The sequence below is a fragment of the Coregonus clupeaformis genome, chromosome 25, assembly GCF_020615455.1.
Source record: "Coregonus clupeaformis isolate EN_2021a chromosome 25, ASM2061545v1, whole genome shotgun sequence".
Lineage (NCBI taxonomy): Eukaryota > Metazoa > Chordata > Actinopteri > Salmoniformes > Salmonidae > Coregonus > Coregonus clupeaformis.
Window position 1 is genome coordinate 5,436,779 of NC_059216.1, and position 22,105 is coordinate 5,458,883.

General features: G+C 44.2%; 2 protein-coding genes across 4 annotated transcripts in view; both read right to left on the reverse strand.

The window, feature by feature from the left end:
- The window catches only part of ppp2r5eb (protein phosphatase 2, regulatory subunit B', epsilon), a 41,581-nt gene that overhangs the window by 16,503 nt on the left and 2,973 nt on the right, over nt 1-22,105 (reverse strand). The window contains exon 2 of one of the 3 annotated variants that reach the window (XM_041847785.2): nt 18,172-18,335. In XM_041847785.2, coding sequence (XP_041703719.1) covers nt 18,172-18,328 — 157 coding nt within the window. In that variant the 5' untranslated portion in view covers nt 18,329-18,335. Of the gene's footprint in view, nt 1-11,665; nt 11,896-14,031; nt 14,081-18,171; nt 18,336-22,105 lie in introns of those variants that run through there. The other 2 variants (XM_041847786.2, XM_041847787.2) reach the window with 2 other exon arrangements.
- Nucleotides 14,960-18,143, reverse strand: LOC121539361. The gene is made up of 3 exons (XM_041847789.2): nt 16,368-18,143; nt 15,960-16,166; nt 14,960-15,861 (listed from the first exon to the last, which is right to left on the reverse strand). The coding sequence occupies exons 1-3, from the start codon at nt 16,590-16,592 to the stop codon at nt 15,655-15,657; spliced, it is 639 nt and encodes a 212-aa protein (XP_041703723.1). The 5' UTR covers nt 16,593-18,143; the 3' UTR covers nt 14,960-15,654.

The window sequence follows — 22,105 nt, forward strand, 5'->3', positions numbered from 1 at the left end:
CTCGTCGTGTTTGGAGGACAAAGAATGCTGAGTTGCATCCAAAGAACACCATACCTACTGTGAAGCATGGGGGTGGAAACATCATGCTTTGGGGCTGTTTTTCTGCAAAGGGACCAGGACGACTTATCCGTGTAAAGGAAAGAATGAATGGGGCCATGTATAGTGAGATTTTGAGTGAAAACCTCCTTCCATCAGCAAGGGCATTGAAGATGAAACATGGCTGGGTCTTTCAGCATGACAATGATCCCAAACACACCACCCGGGCAACGAAGGAGTGGCTTCGTAAGAAGCATTTCAAGGTCCTGGAGTGGCCTAGCCAGTCTCCAGATCTCAACCCCATAGAAAATCTTTGGAGGAGTTGAAAGTCCGTGTTGCCCAGCGACAGCCCCAAAACATCACTGCTCTAGAGGAGATCTGCATGGAGGAATGGGCCAAAATACCAGCAACAGTGTGTGAAAACCTTGTGAAGACTTACAGAAAACGTTTGACCTGTGTCATTGCCAACAAAGGGTATATAACAAAGTATTGAGAAACTTTTGTTATTGACCAAATACTTATTTTCCACCATAATTTGCAAATAAATTCATTAAAAATCCTACAATGTGATTTTCTGGATTCTTCTTTCTCATTTTGTCTGTCATAGTTGACGTGTACCTATTATGAAAATTACAGGCCTCTCTCATCTTTTTAAGTGGGAGAACTTGCACAATTGGTGGCTGACTAAAAACTTTTTTTCCCCACTGTATGCATCCACTAACTGTAAGTTGCTCTGGATAAGAGCGTCTGCTAAATGACTAAAATGTAAATGTAAAATGTGAAAACAATTGGTAACACACTAGGCCGTGAAGGACTGAAATCCTGCAGCGCCCGCAAGGTCCCCCTGCTCAAGAAAGCACATATACAGGGTTGTCTGAAGTTTGCCAATGAACATCTGAATGATTCAGAGGAGAACTGGGTGAAAGTGTTGTGGTCAGATGAGACCAAAATGGAGCTCTTTGGCATCAACTCAACTCGCCGTGTTTGGAGGAGGAGGAATGCTGCCTATGACCCCAAGAACACAATCCCCACCGTCAAACATGGAGGTGGAAACATTATGCTTTGGGGGTGTTTTTCTGCTAAGGGGACAGGACAACTTCACCGCATCAAAGGGACGATGAACGGGGCCATGTACCGTCAAATCTTGGGTGAGAACCTCCTTCCCTCAGCCAGGGCATTGGAAATGGGTCGTGGATGGGTATTCCAGCATGACAATGACCCAAAACACACGGCCAAGGCAACAAAGGAGTGGCTCAAGAAGAAGCACGTTAAGGTCCTGAAGTGGCCTAGCCAGTCTCCAGACCTTAATCCCATAGAAAATCTGTGGAGGGAGCTGAAGGTTCGAGTTGCCAAACGTCAGCCTCGATACCTTAATGACTTGGAGAAGATCTGCAAAGAGGAGTGGAACAAAATCCCTCCTGAGATGTGTGCAAACCTGGTGGCCAACTACAAGAAACGTCTGACCTCTGTGATTGCCGACAAGGGTTTTGCCACCAAGTACTAATTAATGTTTTGCAGAGGGGTCAAATACTTATTTCCCTCATTATAATGCAAATCAATTTCTAACATTTTTGACATGTGTTTTTCTGGATTTTTTTGTTGTTATTCTGTCTCTCACTGTTCAAATAAACCTACCATTACAATTATAGACTGATCATGTCTTTGTCAGTGGGCAAATATACAAAATCAGCAGGGGATCAAATACTTTTTCCCCCTCACTGTATGTATGTATGTATGTATGTATGTACAGTATCTCACTAAAGTGAGTACACCCCCCAATTTGGACATTTTCACTTAGGGGTGTACTCACTTCTGTTACCAGCAGTTTAGACATTAATAGCTGTGTGTTGAGTTATTTTGAGGGGACAGCAAATGTACACTGTTATACAAGCTGTACACTCACTACTTTACATTGTAGCAAAGTGTCATTTCTTCAGTGTTGTCACATGAAAATATATACTCAAATATTTACAAAATGTGAGGGGTGTACTCACTTTTGTGAGATATATACAGTGGGGAGAACAAGTATGTGATACACTACCGATTTTGCAGGTTTTCCTACTTACAAAGCATGTAGAGGTCTGTAATTTTTATCATAGGTACACTTCAACTGTGAGAGACGGAATCTAAAACAAAAATCCAGAAAATCACATTGTATGATTTTTAAGTAATTAATTTGCATTTTATTGCATGACATAAGTATTTGATCACCTACCAACCAGTAAGAATTCCGGCTCTCACAGACCTGTTAGTTTTTCTTTAAGAAGCCCTCCTGTTCTCCACTCATTACCTGTATTAACTGCACCTGTTTGAACTCGTTACCTGTATAAAAGACACCTGTCCACACACTCAATCAAACAGACTCCAACCTCTCCACAATGGCAAAGACCAGAGAGCTGTGTAAGGACATGGGATAAAATTGTAGACCTGCACAAGGCTGGGATGGTCTACAGGACAATAGGCAAGCAGCTTGGTGAGAAGGCAACAACTGCTGGCGCAATTATTAGAAAATGGAAGAAGTTGAAGATGACGGTCAATCACCCTCGGTCTGGGGCTCCATGCAAGATCTCACCTCGTGGGGCATCAATGATCATGAGAACGGTGAGGGATCAGCCCAGAACTACACGGCAGGACCTGGTCAATGACCTGAAGAGAGCTGGGACCAGTCTCAAAGAAAACCATTAGTAACACACTACGCCGTCATGGATTAAAATCCTGCAGCGCATGCAAGGTCCCCCTGCTCAAGCCAGTGCATGTCCAGGCCTGTCTGAAGTTTGCCAATGACCATCTGGATGATCCAGAGGAGGAATGGGAGAAGGTCATGTGGTCTGATGAGACAAAAATAGAGCTTTTTGGTCTAAACTCCACTCGCCATGTTTGGAGGAAGAAGAAGGATGAGTACAACCCCAAGAACACCATCCCAACCGTGAAGCATGGAGGTGGAAACATGGGTCGTGGCTGGGTCTTCCAGCATGACAACGACCCGAAACACACAGCCAGGGCAACTAAGGAGTGGCTCCGTAAGAAGCATCTCAAGGTCCTGGAGTGGCCTAGCCAGTCTCCAGACCTGAACCCAATAGAAAATCTTTGGAGGGAGCTGAAAGTCCGTATTGCCCATCGACAGCCCCGAAACCTGAAGGATCTGGAGAAGGTCTGTATGGAGGAGTGGGCCAAAATCCCTGCTGCAGTGTGTGCAAACCTGGTCAAGACCTACAGGAAACGTATGATCTCTGTAATTGCAAACAAAGGTTTCTGTACCAAATATTAAGTTCTGCTTTTCTGATGTATCAAATACTTATGTCATGCAATAAAATGCAAATTAATTACTTAAAAATCATACAATGTGATTTTCTGGATTTTTGTTTTAGATTCCGTCTCTCACAGTTGAAGTGTACCTATGATAAAAATTACAGACCTCTACATGCTTCGTAAGTAGGAAAACCTGCAAAATCGGCAGTGTATCAAATACTTGTTCTCCCCACTGTGTGTGTATATATATATATATATATATATATATATATATATATATATATATATGTATAAATATATATGTTGGGGATTGGAAGTGATGCAGACAATTACATTGTTGGAAGTTACAATCTATCTGCAATATTAAAGCTGATCTACCCCCTAAAAATATATATATATATATATATATATATATATATATTTTTTTTTTTAAATACACCGCAAAAGTCAGACTTTTTTTTATCAGTGTTATTTCCTGAGAGCTGCTCGTTGAAAATACAAATTTACATCATTTAGCAGACGCTCTTATCCAGAGCGACTTACAAATTGGTGATCTACACAGGACTGTCTAAAATCAGCAGGTTTGCATGGGTGGGAGTGTCGGCTTTCCACAGTAACATCACCATGCGGTAAAATTGCTAATAGACCAATAACAAAGAGAGTTCCAAACCTCTCTGCCAATAACAGCCAGTTTTCAGTTTCCCCCTCCCACTCCCGGACAGTCCTAGCAAAATACTTGCTTGAGAAATAATTTAAGTAAAAAGCTATTTTTGCCCATTTTAATGGAAATCTATTACAGTAAGGTACTTAACTGTTAGCCAGAAATGATTTGACATTGAAATAAAAACTGCTGCTTTGAGCATTTAAAAGGACAATAAAAAATAAAAAAAGATGCACATTAATGTTATAAACTTATCATTAGGGCATCAATTCAGGCAATTTATCTTGATATGGATATTTGTCCATATCGCCCAGCTCTACACATCCAAACACGCGTCTGACTCGGACTCTCTAGTCTCTCTTGACAGACGGGTTGCCTCTGACAATGTACCAATACACCAGCTTACACGTCTGTAGAAGTTCCGGCGTCAGTTGGGACAGAGTACGAGTCGAAAACGGGACGCGTGTCACCGGTGACGTTACTGCCATATACGCTTGTTGCCTTAGCTAGACATGAGCACAATTCCTGCCAATATTTTAAGCCCCGCCTACCCAAACTTGTGATTTGTTGGGAGAGTTGTTGGTCTGATGGGGGACCCTCCCCGGAACAATATTTTGTCCCCTTTTGAAATTTCCAAGAGAATCCGACATTCTCCTCAGGCCTAATGCTCTTGTTCCAATACCTATCCCTGTTTAAATCACAGATAGCTAGGACCGTCAGGGTGAGTGTGTGGTTAGTATAGTACAATGCCTCTCCTGTTCGGCCTGCCCCACCATGTGTGTGTGTGTCTCTCAGAGTGGAGGGGTCTACGTAAAAGTCTGTGGCTGCTGCTGGTGCCTGTCCCGTTCCTGGTTGGTTAATATAATTAGTGGACCAGTACAGCCTGTGATGGCCTTCCTCCATCCAGCCCCTGGATATATAGGAGAGGAGTTTCATGTGAATGGCCTTAAAGGACGCTATTAATAGAGCAGATAATCACACAGGAGAGAGTAATCCCTCCAGGGAGAAGGAGAGCCCGGCCGGGCCCAGCACACGGCACAGAACCTCACACAAACGCTCTTGTGATGTCATTATTCCAAGTCTTATTCATCAGTTGATGCGAGAAAGCCTCCTGGAATAGAGGCTAGCAAGCACAGCCCTGACGTAGTACACTACACACAACAGCACTGAACACATATCCGGAAAACTTCAGCGATCTTGCAGCTATTAACTTCGATAGAAAACTTAGCAAAGTAGATAGGATCTTGAAACCATGGAGAGAGAAACACCTGTCCATCTACAAGAAAATTACCCTGATTCAATATGTTAACTGCGATATCTTTAGATAATTATTCATTGCTCTACCGAATCCAATAGAATCCTTTCTGAAATCATGCAAGAAAATAATATTTGGAATGGCAAACCAGATAAAGTTGAAAGGCATATTTGCAGTGCATTTGGAAAGTATTCAGACCCCTTCCCTTTATCCAAATGTTTATACATTACATCCTTATTCTAAAATTGGTTAAATAAAAAATCATCAATGTACACATGATACCCCATAATTACAAAGCGAAAATAGGTTTTTAGAATTTTTTGCAAGTGTATTAAAAATAAAAAACTGAAATACCTTATTTAAATAAGTATTCAAACCCTTTGCTATGAGACTCGAAATTGAGCACAGGTGCATCCTGTTTCCATTGACCATCCTTGAGATATTTCTACAAATTGATTGGAGTCCTCCTGTGGTAAATTCAATTGATTGGACATGATTTGGAAAGGCACACACCTGTCTATACAAGGTCCCACAGTTGAAAGCGCACGTCAGAGCAAAAACCAAGCCATGAGGTCGAAGGAATGGTCCGTAGAGCTCTGAGACAGGATTGTGTCGAGGCACAGATCTGGGGAAGGGTACCAAAAAATATCTGCAGCATTGAAGGTCCCCAAGAACACAGTGGCCTCCATCATTCTTAAATGGAAGAAGTTCTGAACCACCAAGACTATTCCTAGAACTGGCCGCCTGGCCAAACTGAGCAATCGGGGGAGAAGGGCCTTGGTCAGGGAGGTGACCAAGAACCCTATGGTCACCACTCTGACAGAGTTCCTCTGTGGGGATGGGAGAACCATCCAGAAGGACAACTCTCTCTGCAGCACTCTGCAGTAAAAGGCACATGACAGCCCGCTTGGAGTTTGCCAAACGGCACCTAAAGGACTCTCAGATCATGAGAAACAAGATTCTCTGGTCTAATGAAACCAAGATTGAACTCTTTGGCCTGAATGTCAAGCATCACGTCTGGAGGAAACCTGGCACCATCCCTACGGTGAAGCATGGTGGTGGCAGCATCATGCTGTGGGGATGTTTTTCAGCGGCAGGGACTGGGAGACCAGTCAGGATCGTGGGAAAGATGAACGGAGCAAAGTATCCTTGATGAAAACCTGCTCCAGAGCACTCAGGACCTCAGACAGGGGCGAAGGTTCACCTTCCAACAGGACAACGACCCTAAGCACACAGCCAAGACAACACAGGAGTAGCTTCGGGACAAGTCTCCGAATGTCCTTGAGTGGCCCAGCCAGAGCCCGGACTTGAACCCGATCAAACATCTCTGGAGTAACCTGAAAATAGCTGTGCAGCGACGCTCTCCATCCAACCTGACAGAGCTTGAGAGGATCTGCAGAGAAGAATGGGAGAAACTCCACAAATACAGCTGTACCAAGCTTGTAGCGTCATACCCAAGAAGACTCAAGGCTGTAATCGCTGCCAAAGGTGCTTCAACAAAGCACTGAGTAAAGGGTCTGAATACTTATGTAAATGTGATATTTCAGTTTAATGTTTTAGCTAACTTTCTAAAAACATGTTTTTGCTTTTTCATTATGGGGTATTGTGTGTAGATTGATGAGGGAAAAAAACATTTTAATCAATTTTAGAATAAGGCTGTAACGTAACAAAATGATGAAAAAGTCAAGGGGTCTGAATACTTTCCAAATGCACTGTATATAACGAACATGGGTTTGGAGGGTTAAAACTATTAAATATTAAGGCATTAAACCTTTCTTAAAGCCTCCATTATACCAATATTATATATTAATCCAAACTGGTTTTCCAGCAGGCTACTAAGAGAGGCCCATCCTGTTTAAGAGTAGGCTCTTTGCCTTTTTGCAGATTAAAACCGCACATTTTCGGTGTATTGACAAAGGATCCCTGTTTAAAGTATCCTCCTTTTTAAATGAAGCCATACAGAGTTGGCTACAATTTCAATTTCATCATCCAGAAAAGGCAGCTCAAATATTACAGCAAATAATATGGCTATAATATTTATGAAGGACATTGTAAACAAGGACAGTAAAATTGTCACAAAAGCAACAGTGTATGGAGGTGTATGCTTAATACAAAAGTATAACCAACTCATTACTGCTCTGCAACAAAATTGGAAGAGGCAATTAACGTAAAGAAGAAATGAAATAATAAGTCTGTCTGCCACCCATTAAAAAACAAATAGCTTAAAATGATTAGTATAAATCTAAGTCAAAAGGTTTGACAGCAATGCCACATAAGATTCAAGTCCGTTGGGAAACAGGTCTCTGATGTCCCAATACCTTGGCATCAGGTCTATAAACTGATATATAAAACAACAATCGATATCAATCTGTTCGTTTCAATTTAAGCTATTAGATACAATAACTTGCTACAAAAATAATGCTCAATATATGGGGCATTGAACAGTCAGCTTTGTGCAGACTCTGCCATGAGGAAACAGACTCACTAGATCATCTTTTCTGGTACTGTTCATCGGTGGCTCGCTTTTGGAGTCAGGTCCAGGAGTGGTTGTTATGTCATAATATCAGGGTTCAGATGGACCTGCAAATTGTATTGTTAGGGGATCTGAAAAACCACGATCAGTCAATGGGAAATATCAATACGCTCTTAGTAGGGGTGTAACGATCCATCTACTACATCGATGTATCGATTTATATTCCTATGATCCAACTACATCGATCTGTGCTCGGCGAGTTGGCCTTTTGGACAACATATATCAATCTAACATCGTTTTAAAATGTAATAAATCGATTGTATCGATACTAGGAAATAACCCATTGGATTTAAGCACGTCAGACTTTATATGGATGTTTTTTCTTAGCACTTTTAATGATAAAGGCTTTAAACATTACTCGATTCAGTCTGCCTATCCGTGGCGTCATCGCCCGCGCCAGCAGCAGCGCAAAGGCGCAAAGACAACAAAACATAGCATGGCGGACGACAGAGGAGAAGCCGACGAGCGAGAAATTATCAAGCCACCATTGCAGTCCTTACAAGAAACAGGAATCTAGGAAACTTCACCTGCACTGTCCAGTATCCAGGTATTTATTTCAGTCACACTGGTTGAATTTTTGGCTAAAAGGTTACTGAATCGATTTCAAGTCACTGAATCGTTTCGGATCGTATCGTTCTAAATGAACCAATATCGTCCTTGAATCCTATCGACAACCACGAATCGTGATACAAATCGAATCGTTGTTAAAACGAATCGTTACACCCCTAGCTCTTAGGTAAAGTATCGGTAGAAATGTTACAAATAGGGAGGTTCAGGACCCTCGTAAGACATCACATTAAAATGGAGGGATGTATTGCATCCCTCCATTGGGTTAATCTGTGGACATCGGAGGGTCGGGGTTAAGATCAGAATGAATGGAGGATTGGCCGCAGTGGGTGAAAATCTAACACTTGCAGAAAGAGGAAATTAGGAATATATGTATAATTATTGAACTACATGTACCGTACATGTGAGCGAAAATAGCTGTAAGTAGCAGAAGTGTTGTTGTCCGTTAGTTTATTCCAATCAGGGGAGGGGTGGCAGGGTTAAAAATATATATAATAATACAAATAATACATTAAAAATAGCACTGAACAGGACAGCCCTATCCATAACAATAAAGCATACAGTGCCCAACCAGGAGTGAGCACACAGCTCAGCTGACCACAACAGTGCCACACATGACAGGGAGCACGGCCTAGAATGGCATGGAGCACACAGTCTTGGCCAGTACCATTGAGATACCAGCCCATCCCTGAGTTTATCACAATACTGAGTACATGTCCATGCCCAGCCCATGGCACACACCAACACAGTAAAGTCCAGGATTCCAATGTGTAATAAAGTATGTATAGTTTAGTAGTGGAAAATAGGTGAGAGTCCAACCCATCCCTGTCAAACTACCCTAGCGCAACCCTGGGCTACTGGGCCCAGATTCACACCACTGAAGATGACGCATTCAGCAGGTCTCAATCCCAATTTCCCCCCAGAGCAGCATTCAGCACCATGTAATCTAGCCTGATTCACTAACATTTATCTTAAAATCTTTAAAAAATGACATCTAAAATTCAGATGCCAATCCCAGAGCACAGCTAACCACATCACCCTGCCCAGCACCAGACTAGGTCAGCACAGAATAGTTCAGTCTAGCACACTGACAAGCCTCAGCACAGGGATGGGAGCATCATCATAGCTCCCTTGGCAGACTAAATAAAGACACTGCTGCTTAATTAATGTGGAGAAAGCTGAGCTTCTCAGAGAGAGAGTAGTTTAATGGCTCACCGCAGGAAATGTTCAAAGTTAATTTCATAATCACTTAAAGCCCTATGTGGGCTCAGAGACTCGGATTGCTGTGCAATGCTGCTCTACCACATGGTGATATGACATCAGTCATGATTGACACACCCATCTCAGCCCAATGTGTCTCAGTCCCCTTGCCCTGCCCAACAGTCACCTTTTTTACCTGACTGAAAAAGATGGGTTAAACAGAGACCTGCAGGCAGAGAAAGTCCAATCACAACGGCAGTAGCAACATTTCTAAGTACTGTAGCGAGTCCTCAGTAGTACTGTAACCGTACAGAGTCCTCAGTAGTACTGTAACCGTACAGAGTCCTCAGTAGTACTGTAACCGTACAGAGTCCTCAGTAGTACTGTAACCGTACAGAGTCCTCAGTAGTACTGTAACCGTACAGAGTCCTCAGCAGTACTGTAACCGTACAGAGTCCTCAACAGTACTGTACTGTACAGAGTACTCCGTAGTACTGTAACTGGTAGGCCATCCCTGAAAATGAACGACCAGCAGTGTTACAGTCAAGTGATGCTAAAGCTAACAGACACAATGAGTTGAAATTCACATGGAAGTAACGCAAATGAACACTTTGCCGAGCCCAGGTCTTAAGACTCAAACCAAGTACTTTGCTTTAGGACTTAATAAAAAAAACATCATCCGTGGAGTTTATTCAGAATGTAGCAGACTATTCTTAGTGGTCACCGTTTTTAGTGGAAACAGAAATCCAGGAAGTGAGTGTAGGTATAGAGTAACAATTATGTCCCTCAGAGCAGCCGACACACACACTCACACAAAGTCTGCTGCTTGCTTGTCTAAGGGGAAAACCCCGGCCACACTATACACGCTGGCTGGCTTGGGTTACGGTTGCAGGCGAGAGTGAGCGGCTCCAACAGATGGGCTCAGCAGGTGACCAGGCCAACACCGTGCCAGAGACTGAAGGCCGATATGTATGATATGTACTGTATGTATACACAGGGAGGCAGACCATCACATCAACACTGCCACACAGAGGGAGAACCACACATAGTCTCCATTGTCTCTGAGCTGTAGATTAGACAACAAACCAGGTAATGGTTGGTCAGAGTCTGGTCTAGCAGAAACGCAACCTACTCTGGACCACACATCCCGCTTTGCAACAGGGATTCAATTCCTACCTGAGCCCTTCCTGTTTGTGTTCCCATCATCTCTACATTGAGACTTTTATATAATTTGTTTTAAAGGAATTTAAAAAGTCAACCAATATTCAGTCAACCAATACGCTATACGATTGAATGACACCATGAAAGAAGTTGACACATTATTTTCTGTTATCTCTATGTGTTCTGATATGGCAGCTTCAAGAAGCCTTATTATGAGTTACACTGCCATGTACTGTCAATCATTGACAAATATAATCACCCTACGCTAACTTTGCTCTCCACTATAGTAACAAGGCCGATAGAGATCATATAAGTCATTTTAACTTTGGCCATTGAAAGCATCCCAGGCATTGTAAAGCTACTGTCACCTCTTGGTAGCACTGCTGCTCAGCAGAGAGCAGAGTATCTCTCTGTGTGCCTCATTTCAAAGGCAGTGTGGGTAATCTGGGGCTGTCCACACAAAGGCACACAGGGTCAGGTTAGAGGGCCAGCAGCAGCGTGCTCAGGTGAATCACATTGCAAGCATTCCACCAGCCATAGCCACCACACTACGCCCTTAACAAGCACAACTCTGAAATCACCTGCAAGCAGCGGCACTGACCATGACAACACAGTCAGTCTGCTGCCTGCTGTAACACCTGCCTGGCTACCACAACATCCTCTGGCAGACAGACAGCCAACAGGAGGAAGGCTGCTGTATGGCAAAGAGAGAAGCTACTGCACTGCTCATCCACAGTAATACACATCTCTACACCAGCATTCCTTAGCAAGATGCTTGCTGCACCGGCAGCTCCACCCTTATCCTACATCTCACTTCAAAGCTCAGTCAAACCCTCTTTCCATGTCCCCCTGCCATTACCACTCCATCTCCACAGTCCATTTATATACTCTCCACTCAGCCCCACAGACAGACATACCAGCACAGCCAGCCAAACCTTAGAGAGGGCCCCTAGCAGTTTAACTATAACACTCCCCCACCCCCAGCAGAATCACGGACACTCACTCTCAGGTTTCAGTCCCTCTGTAGAGTCCACCAGCCAAAAAAAAAGTTTGTTGGGGCAAAAATATTCAAATCATGATGGTGTGAAAAATAGTCGTTTGTTGTAGTGGGCACACTCCCCGGTGCTGCTGGTTTGGAGCGAGTGGGACTGGAAATCTGTAAAGAGACAACTTGTGGATCAGGTTACCCCTGAGGGGAGGGCGTAGGGGGGAGAGGTAGCGTTGGGGGGGCCAGGAACCACCAGACAGAGGGGCTGGCAGAAGCTCTATGGCCGGTGCTGTTCCCCCTAACTCCCCTTTCACCATGTCCCTGTCTTCATTCTATTTCTGCTCCCCTCTTTTTTTAAATTCTGCTCACGAGGTCAGAGACAGCGATCTGTCTTCCGTACTGCACAGAGAGGTGGTCCTAAAACAGGCATCTCGCCAGCTCACTTCCTTAACGTAGGCATCACTCCACCTTGAAGACTCCGGTAAACAGAGGAAATATAGGGATTCTCCACTCCACCTAGTAGATGTGGAAGGAAGGAAAAGGGTTTGCCATGACCTGGCCAAGTGTTGGAAAATCCTCTTCGTCCTCCTCTTCCTCCCTCTGCCATGGAACATTAGGACACTAATCCTTTCTTCAGGCTCCATGCCAGGCTCATCACTACTCCCTCTTTCTCGCTGTCACTATCACCATCCCTCTAACTTCCTGTGGAGGCTCTTAAAGAGCTACCGCAACAAATCTCTTGACTTGCACACTGAGGGAGACATCCACGCAGGCCTGGAACAACTACCTGAAACAACATTTAGGAATAAAAAGACTGCCTTGTTGGGACCATGGGCTCTGAACTGCAGCCTAGCAAACTAAGAATGTTTATTTCTATTGTCTTTGTTGATATGGGGTGAAAATCTGTCCCCTTTCCAATTTCAAGAAACAAACTGAATCAACATAGGAGGCAAGGAGGCTCAGATCTAGTTACAGGAAAACCATATTATTTCCCTGGCTGTGACTTGCAGGTGAAGTCTGATAGGCCGCCCTCCCCGTCTCTTCACTCTCACTGACTGCGTAAATGGAGTGCTCCTCCTTAGGGGTCAAAGGTCAGTCAGTCAGTCGATGATTGAGGGTGTGTGGTGGCGCAGCATGGAGGGACGAGGCAGCGCCAGTCGCCACCACCTGGTTGGATAGAATAAGTGCAGCTCACCTAACACCAAGCCACAACACCTCAGTCAGCCAACAGCTACTTCCTCCTATTGTCTACATGGTCCCAGACCCGACTACAATATTTTGAAAATGCATCCTTCCTTCCTCTACTCCTTGTAAGTATTCCAAGTGTGCACAGATCCAACACGAATGGATAGGTGATATCAGAAGGGTTTCAAATGCTTTCATCAATCCAGTCATGTCAGATCTGTGATCACTTCACAGGATGGAGGATGGTAGATACCATTTCAATGTATTAAGGCTCTGCGTTTCACTGTGGTGATGTGCTTGTTAGAGCGATGCACAGGCATTAATTAAGCCCGAACACCTACCCATGCCTGCAACGTTCAGGCCCTACCCAGGCCCGATTGCTTCTACCAAATTTAAGGCCCAGCCCTGCCCGAAAGCAGAAATAACTTCCTCAGTTAGTAAATCCATTTGCTGCTCCTCCTCTCTGTCAATCACTCCCTGCGCTCTGCTCATGATGGCTCTGAGTCTGTGTATCCATAGCAACGGCTCCGCTTGGGCTGCTCTGCTCAATGAAGAGACATGAGACAGCAGTTAGCTGTTAGCTACTTTTTGTCACTCTAAACTCTGACAAAACTCAAGTAACATTATTATTTTCTGTGACATAATCTCTCCGGTCTTATATTTGACGATGTTGAAGCACTTCTGACACCATGTAATGATCTTAAACTGATATGACTGTACAGCGCAACACAGCACACACAAATGGCTGAGCTTCAAAATGTTAGTAATCAATTTAGTGATACCCGAGCCCTACCCGTACTGTAGTTATTGATGAAAAAAACAGAGCTCTAATGCTTGTCCCCTTAATAAATAATATAGGAGATTACAGGTAAAAAGCTGTCACTAAAATGGAATCACATTTTAAAAGGCACTTACAAAGATGACAATCTTTAGGTTTAACCATTTAAAATCATGGTGGCCAATATGATGAGAAAATCACAGTATATCAGATTTGCACCTTTTATTATGCAGGTGTTTATATAAGAACATGGATGTTAAATAGTGCACACAGGGCACAGTCATGCTGCCCAACCCCATCATCCTCACTGGGGCCTGAATGCAGAGCAGAGTCAAACACACACCCAGAACATAGAGCGTGACTGGGCTTAGTATCATTCTGACTAACTACAGGACGTCAACAGGAGACAGCAACTCACCTCGTCCTGAGAGAGGAGAGGAAGAACAGGACATAAGCTGAGCGGACTACTGCACCCTGCTTGCCCAGAGCTCTGCTGTGTTCTGCTCTGCAGCTGCACTGGCTGATAATGGTGACTATGTGACTTACCCACAGCCAGGCAAACAAACTAAAGAGTGGCCCTGAGTGGAGAAGAGAGTGAAGTGATGCCACGCCCAATAGGACACACCTTCAGGAGGGAGGGACACACCCTGGCTGAGGAGGTTGAGGCGGGGGAGGCAGGCTGGGCTCAGGTTCCTGTCAGGCTGCATTCCGCCCGTCACTCTCTAGTCTCAACCTCTCAGTATAGAGCCAGGCATGCAGGAGAGGAGGACTGACCCCACCTGTGAATCAGCAGCAGGCTGCCTCCCTGTCTGGGCATGCAGTTCACATACAACCAGCAGCATACATAAACACTGGTGTATACGCTACAATAGAGCAGGGATGCAAACTGGTGACGGTCCAAAAAGGTGACAATTTTTCTGCATAAAATTTGCATATATTCAGAGAATAACAAGTGCATAATACATATTTGAATAATGTCAATACACCTAACTTTCCAAACCACAATAGACAGAGAAAATAGTGTCCTGGGGTAGGGAGGGGGGTGGGGGTCTTGGTTTAAGGTTTATCATGACATGATAAATCTCAGTCTCCCCAGGCAGAGTTGGGATTTTCTTATTTTCTTGTTGAGGACATATATTTTCCAGTGGGTTTAATGAAGCACTGCAAGGTGAAGGTCAAGGACTAGGCCTACCCATCTGCTAAATTAATTATTATCCAACATTAAGCACAACTCAGTCTCCTCTTAGTAGAATCTGACCTGTCAGTATACCTCACACACAACTCATAACTCATTCTTTTTAAGACAATTATTTTATTTTGAAGCTCAAAATAAACAGTAACAGGTTTTCACTCACATATTTAGCCTACACTCACTCATTAGCAGCCACCTTCTCCTAGGCTACGTTTTCCTTTGCTCTCTCAGCCAGTGGAACAGGAACAGTGACAGTGGGAGAGCACCAGACAGTCAATATAATACATAACAGAAACAGGTTATCACTCACATGTCTAGCCTACACTCACCTACAGTCCACATTTTAGCCTTCTTCCTTTTTGTCTTGACTAACACTTCTTGTGCTCTTTTTCATTTAGCTGTGTGCCTCAGTCTGGCCTGCTTCTCCTCCTCCACTGCAGTCTTCCTGGTCTGCAGGGCACTGGATGTTGGCTGGCAACCATACTCCTCCCTCTTCATCAGGTTCTCCTGTCTCTAAGATTTGTCCTTCATTCCTTTAGTGTGGATGTTCTTAGAGTCCCTTGTCAACCTTGCTCAACTTGACGTAATCTTTCTGGAACATCTGTAAGGCAGTCAGACTCCTGGACCTGAGGATATATTTGGTGGTCTGAATTGCATTGAAGGTAGCCATGTTCATGTTGGTGCTCTTCTGGTCTATGATTTCTCCCATCACATTAAACGAAAACTCCACCATAGGACCATGGAAGATTGAGGGAGACCCTAGTACAATCTGGTTCAGGCCCCACCACTTGACCATGTTGTCCTCACCATCCTTGTAAGGGGGAAGGGTGGAGTCCACATTAAACTTCACTACTTCCAGTGGGAGATCAAATGTGGGTGGCATATCATCCCCACAAGCCGCTTCAGCAGGATGCCAGTCTGTGAATGGCCTCTCACCACTGGGTCCTGAGCAGAGAGCGATTGCAGGGTCCTGCTGTCCAGGGGCAGTTTCTTCTGCATGTAGGCTGCAGTTGACATGTATGCGGTCTTCACCGTGTCAAGAAACTGCTGCACAATCTGGAAAACATTATGACAAAATAGATAGTAAATGAAAACAGACCCAGAGAAAAAGTGTTTCATGTTTAATTTCTCATTATTGTTATACATTTACTAACCGGGTGTCCTGGATTTTCTGCCTTAAATTTCTCAGACACAGGTCCAACATTTAAATCTCTGGAAGGCAGCATCTTGTCAATGAAGTCCATCTCCATGAGCTTCTTGGGTGTGGTGTGGAGATGCTCAGCCCTGAGGAAGCACGCCGTGAAAGTGGTGATCACTTCAAGCTGCTTGTCATGCAGCTTGTGGACAAGGGTTTGGCTGCCCTGTGAATTAATTATGGCATGTTATTGTAAATTTCTACTCCATCTAATTGATGACCACACAGAGAGATGGTTTGCAGTTAAGGGCAAATGCTCTGCTTAGAAGTCATTCCAACTGATGAGTCCCAGAGAGGGTAGGCCTAGTATATCCATTTGTTTAACCATTAGGAATTTAGAATTCACTTAAAATGTGAAAATACGCACCTGGGAAACCATAACGTACTCCTTCAACATGGGAAGCACACCAAGGTTCACATTGAGTTGGAGGTCTGTAGCGCGGCTCTCGAACCAGATCTTCTTCACCACCATGTTGCAATGAAACATGTGCCTCCACAACCATGGAGGCCTACTTACAGAACATTGGACCTGGTAGTTTCTCCAAAACAACATCTGATACAGTACCTTCACTGATTTGTAAACTCTGACCATGGGACAATCACCCGAGCCCAGCTGTGTATCTCCAGCATTATGACATTAGTCAACACTAACCTTACATGGCCTTTCAATAGACAAATCAAACTAACTAGCAAAATCCTGACTTCCCCTACCCTCCATACCATCTACCTCCATACCATCTACCTCCATACCATCTACCTCCATACTACCACTGGTGCCGTGTCCCTGTGCCATCTCCTTCTCCCCACAAACCAAAGTGACAACTATCCCTGGCAGTGCATTAGTTTAGTGGGGCACATTGAGCACCTCATTGGATAAAATAGACATTAAAGCAGATTTATTTTATTTAGCCTTTATTTAACTAGACAGATCATGAAAGCCAGTGGAACAGATACAAATGTAAACACAGACAACCCACCACTCTCTTCAAAACACACACCTGGCAGTGATTTGGGGATTAAGGTCAATCCAAGGTCAGTAGCCTACAGCGTCTCTTCCCTCTCCCACACACATACAAACACACGAACACAAATAGATTGAGTTGTTTTAATTAAATATTTTTGCACTTTCCTGGCCATGCAAATGGCTCAAAAATGTTAATACACTATGTACCACAATGTGAGATGGCATGTAAGATTCCACTATATAAATGTAAATCACACAAAATAAGCGGTAGGAAACATTTACAACAAATCGATTACTATAAACTTTCATACTAACATCATCAATCTGAGGTAAAAAGGATGTGTAATTCCCCCAATTCGATGTGTTCAAAACGTGAGCTTGTGTAATGTAGTAACACATATTATCCATATTATGCTCATGTTCTCAAACGATTTACTATGTATTTTGATGATCGCATTATTGACATTTAGTTTAAATTGATTTGATTACTGCTGTTTTTTGTAGAACGCATAGCGTTCATTGTTTGTCGCGTCACCTAACATCCTACTGTTATGCACAATTTAACCAGGTACTCTAGAAAGAGTTCCCATTGTGACTACGCAGCAGCCCGTGCATTCGCCCTCTCTACAAAGAGAGGAACAGGCGGGAACTTGACAGCCCACCGTTCCGCTCTGTGGACAACGAATCCCATTGTTTAGGGAGGAGACACAAGCATCCCGTCACTGTATCCAGTATCTCTGGTGGTAATCACACAGGGAGAAGATCTGTTCGCGCCTCTCCTTTATAGCTCAATGGGTGATACACTGCATCTGCGCACTTTGTGAGCCCCCACCACAATTTTCTTTTTACGGATCTACACAATTCATGTGGATGACCTATTTTGACATCAAAACAGCAAATATCGTCAAAAAGTGACGAGTTTGCATCCCTGATAGAGGGACTGAGATAAACATACGCTTGCTCACACACTCATTATTTCATTCATTGACTGGGCATTGGCTCATGAAGAGAGTTGCAAAGAGAAGGGATGAGCAAGAATAAGGATAGATGACATCTCTCTGCTCTCTTCCGAACATGCTGGTATCAGCATTCACTACTAAACACACTCCCACATCACACCACTCACAGGTTAGCATGACGGTTAGATGGAGGGTTAGGGATAGAGACTACGTGGGAAGATTTGAGGTATTCATAATTAAACACTTACCCTTGAGCAGAGGCAGGGGCGTGAGCTCGATGGGTTTGCCCTGAGACCGGAATTGGGATGAACTCTGCGACCGCTTTTGCTTGGCCTTCCTGACAGACTTCCGTGAAAATCCGTCCACTTTGTCCACAGATGGAGGTGTGGTGGCTGCCGAGGACATAGCCCTGCTGTAGGAGGGGAGATAACGACAAGTTTTAAGTCTCTGCTTAACATCTAGCAACACATAAAAAAAACAAGACAGTGGGCATGTGCATGTACACTACATGACCAAAAGTATGTGGACACCTGCTCGTCGAACATCTCATTCCAAAATCAAGGGCATTAATATGGAGTTGGTCCCCTCCTTTGCTGCTATAACAGCCTCCACTCTTCTGGGAGGGCATTACACTAGATGTTGGAACATTGCTGCGGGGACTTGCTTCCCTTCAGCCACAAAAGCATTAGTGAGGTCGGGCACTGATGTTGGGCGATTAGGCCTGACTCTCAGTCGGCGGTCCAATTCATCCCAAAGGTGTTTGATGGGGTTGAGATCAGGGCTCTGTGCAGGCCAGTCAAGTTCTTCCACACCGATCTTGACAAACCATTTCTGTATGGACTTCACTTTGTGCACGGGGGCATTGTCATGCTGAAACAGGAAAGGCCTTTCCCAAACTGTTGCCACAAAGTTTGAAGCACAGAATTGTCTAGAATGTCATTGTATGCTGTAGCTTTAAGATTTCCCTTCACTGGAACTAAGGGGCCTAGCCCGAAACCATGAAAAACAACCCCAGACCATTATTCCTCCTCCACCAAACGTTATAGTTGGCACTATGCATTGGGTCAGGTAGCGTTCTCCTGGCATCCACCAAACCCAGATTAGTCTGTCAGACTGCCAGATGGTGAAGCGTGATTCATCACTCCAGCGAACGCTTTTCCACTGCTCCAGAGTCCAATGGTGGCGAACTTTACATGACTCCAGCCGACGCTTGGTAATGCGCATGGTGATCTTACGCTTGTGTGCAGCCATGGAAACCCATTTTATGAAGCTCCCGATGAACAGTTATTGTGCTGACGTTGCTTCCAAAGGCAGTTTGGAACTCGGTAGTGAGTGTTGCAACCTAGGACAGACGATTTTTACACGCTACGTGCTTCAGCACTCCCGTTCTGTGAGCTTGTGTGGCCTACCACTTCGCGGCTGAGCCGTTGTTGCTCCTAGACGTTTCCACTTCGCAATAACAGCACTTACAGTTGACCAGGGCAGATCTAGCAGGGCAGAAATTTGACGAACTGACTTGTTGGAAAGGTGGCATCCTATAACGGTGTCACGTTGAAAGTCACTGAGCTCTTCAGTAAGGCCATTCTACTGCCAATGTTTGTCTATGGAGATTGCATGGCTGTGTGCTTGATTTTATACACCTGTCAGCAACGGCTGTGGCTGAAATAGCTGAATCTACTAATTTAAAGGGGTGTCCATATACACTATATATACAAAAGTATGTCCACGCTGTACCTACATGCACACACAACAGCACCACCCACAACAATGCTGCTAGTGAGGCTGAAAGCTGTCATTTGAGTGCAGACACTCTTGTGATGAGAGGAAGCTAAGGAAATGTCCAGTGATGTGTGTGCTGCTGATTATGCCTCATAGCCATTGATTAGGAGCCCCAGGAGGGGAAGCTGGAAAGACACTGTACACAACGAACAGCCTGCTCACAACAACCAACCGCCTGCTCACAAACACTCCTAAGAGGAGAATACCAACTTTACTGCACTACAACTAAACCAAATGGTGCATATGCGCCGCCTCTAATCCACCAATTTAGGCAATTCATAATTGGATTACTACGGGTCTCAGACTCAGTGTGTGTAAGAAGAAGAAACCCACAGCATAGTAGAGTGAGGGACGGCATTGACAGAGACGGGGTGCAGCAGGGTTAACAAGAATGCATACATCAGGTCAAATTCATCCAATGTCTCTAATACATTATAACTGGTCAAGGGCCAGGCAGGGAGAGACAGAGAATAGCAGGCATACTAAAGACACTCAGCCCTGAACCTAGACACACAATCATGTCATGTAGCCTGCCCTGAGGATATCGGTGGCATTGTTAGCTATGGCTTTATCAGCCTGTTTACTGACCCACGGGTGAAATAGTTAATCAGATGGTCGTAACTCTCATTCCTACTGCTTACCTGCATAGCTCCGCAGGTCTGTTACCATAGCAAAACAAAATCTAGAAAGTACAAACAATTCCCTTTCTGCAGAAAAATATCATGATAGTTTGCCATTGAAAACTGGACAGGCCTATTCAAATATTATAGGAAGTGAGTCCCTGGCGCCAGAGAACATGATACAAAAGCCTCATCACCGATCATCATGAAAACAACAAAAAGCCATGCAAACACCACCTGCCACCATGAGGTGGAGACTTAGGCTACAGCCGATGTAAACCCAAGCACACACTGGTGCATGCTATTCCACATTACACTCACCTGTGCACAGTGGCACTAGAGCCCACACATATCACCATCAGTCCTTAGTACTCACTCACTGACTGACCAAACAAACAACAACAAGCCCTAATGGTCGAGGCATGGGTGCCGCTGCTGCTACACATGAAGGACAGTGCCACGACTGGTCAGGCCTACGGCACACAGCCATTCCCCTCACATGCTTCTTACATAAGTGACCAGATGACATCCACACAGGCTGGGGGGATTAAAGACAGTGAGAACACACAGACAGCAACAGAGGGAGAGAGAGCAACAGAGGGAGAGTGCAACAGGGAGAGGGAGCAGGGAGAATGGGGAAGCAAAGAGCAACTCTACAGGAAGTCAACAAATATCAGCAGGCCCAAGTATGCCCATCTTATTACTAGCCAGGGAGCTTGACAAGAACAAACCACAAACACAGAAAAGAAACAGAGGGAGGCAAACATTAAAGAACACAGGCGCGAAAGGATGGACAGAAGTGATGAGGGGATCAAGCAGGTGTGCCATACTGCAAACTCCCTATGCACCACCTCCCCAGCATAGTTTCAAGTTGTATTTGTCAAATGTACAAGTACAGTGAAATGTTTAACTTGCAAGCCCTTCCCAACAGTGCAGTATTCAAAAACAAACTAGTATAACAAAAACATGAGAAATAACACATAAGCGGAAGAAGAAAAAACTGGAGAATGTAAGCTATATATAGGGTCAGTGGCAGCACCACATTTACAATGTGCAGGGAATCTGATACTGGAGTAGCTGAGATAGATATGTACATGTAGGCAGGGATTGGGAGAAAGTGACTGGTAGCAGGATAAATAATAATAATAAACAGTATGGCAGCAGCATAAGTGGTGGGTAGTGCATGTATGTGAGTATGTGTGTGGGTGTTCTAGTAAGTGTGTGTGCAAGAGTGTTGGTGTGATAGGTGGATATATACTGAACAAAAATATAAACGCAACATGTAAAGTGTGGGTCTCATGTTTCATGAGCTGAAATCAAATATCCCAGACATTTTCCAGAAGCACAAAAAGCTTATTTCTCTCAAATGTTGTGCACACATTTTTTTACAACCCTGTTAGTAAGCATTTCTCCTTTGCCAAGTAAATCAATCCACCTGACAGGCATGGCATATCAAGAAGCTGATTAAACAGCATGATCATTACACAGGTCCACCTTGTGCTGGGGACAACAAAAGGCCACTAAAATATCAGTTTTGTCACACAACACAATGCTACAGATGACTCATGCTTTGAGGGAGCATGCAATTGGCATGTTGATTGCAGGAATGTCCACCAGAGCTGTTGCCAGAGAATGTAATGTTAATTTCTCTACCATAAGCCGCCTCCAACATCATTTTAGAGAATTTGACAGTACGTCCAACCGGCCTCACAACCGCACCATACCAGCAAAGGACCTCCACATCTGGCTTCTTCACCTGCGGAATCGTCTGAGACCAACCACC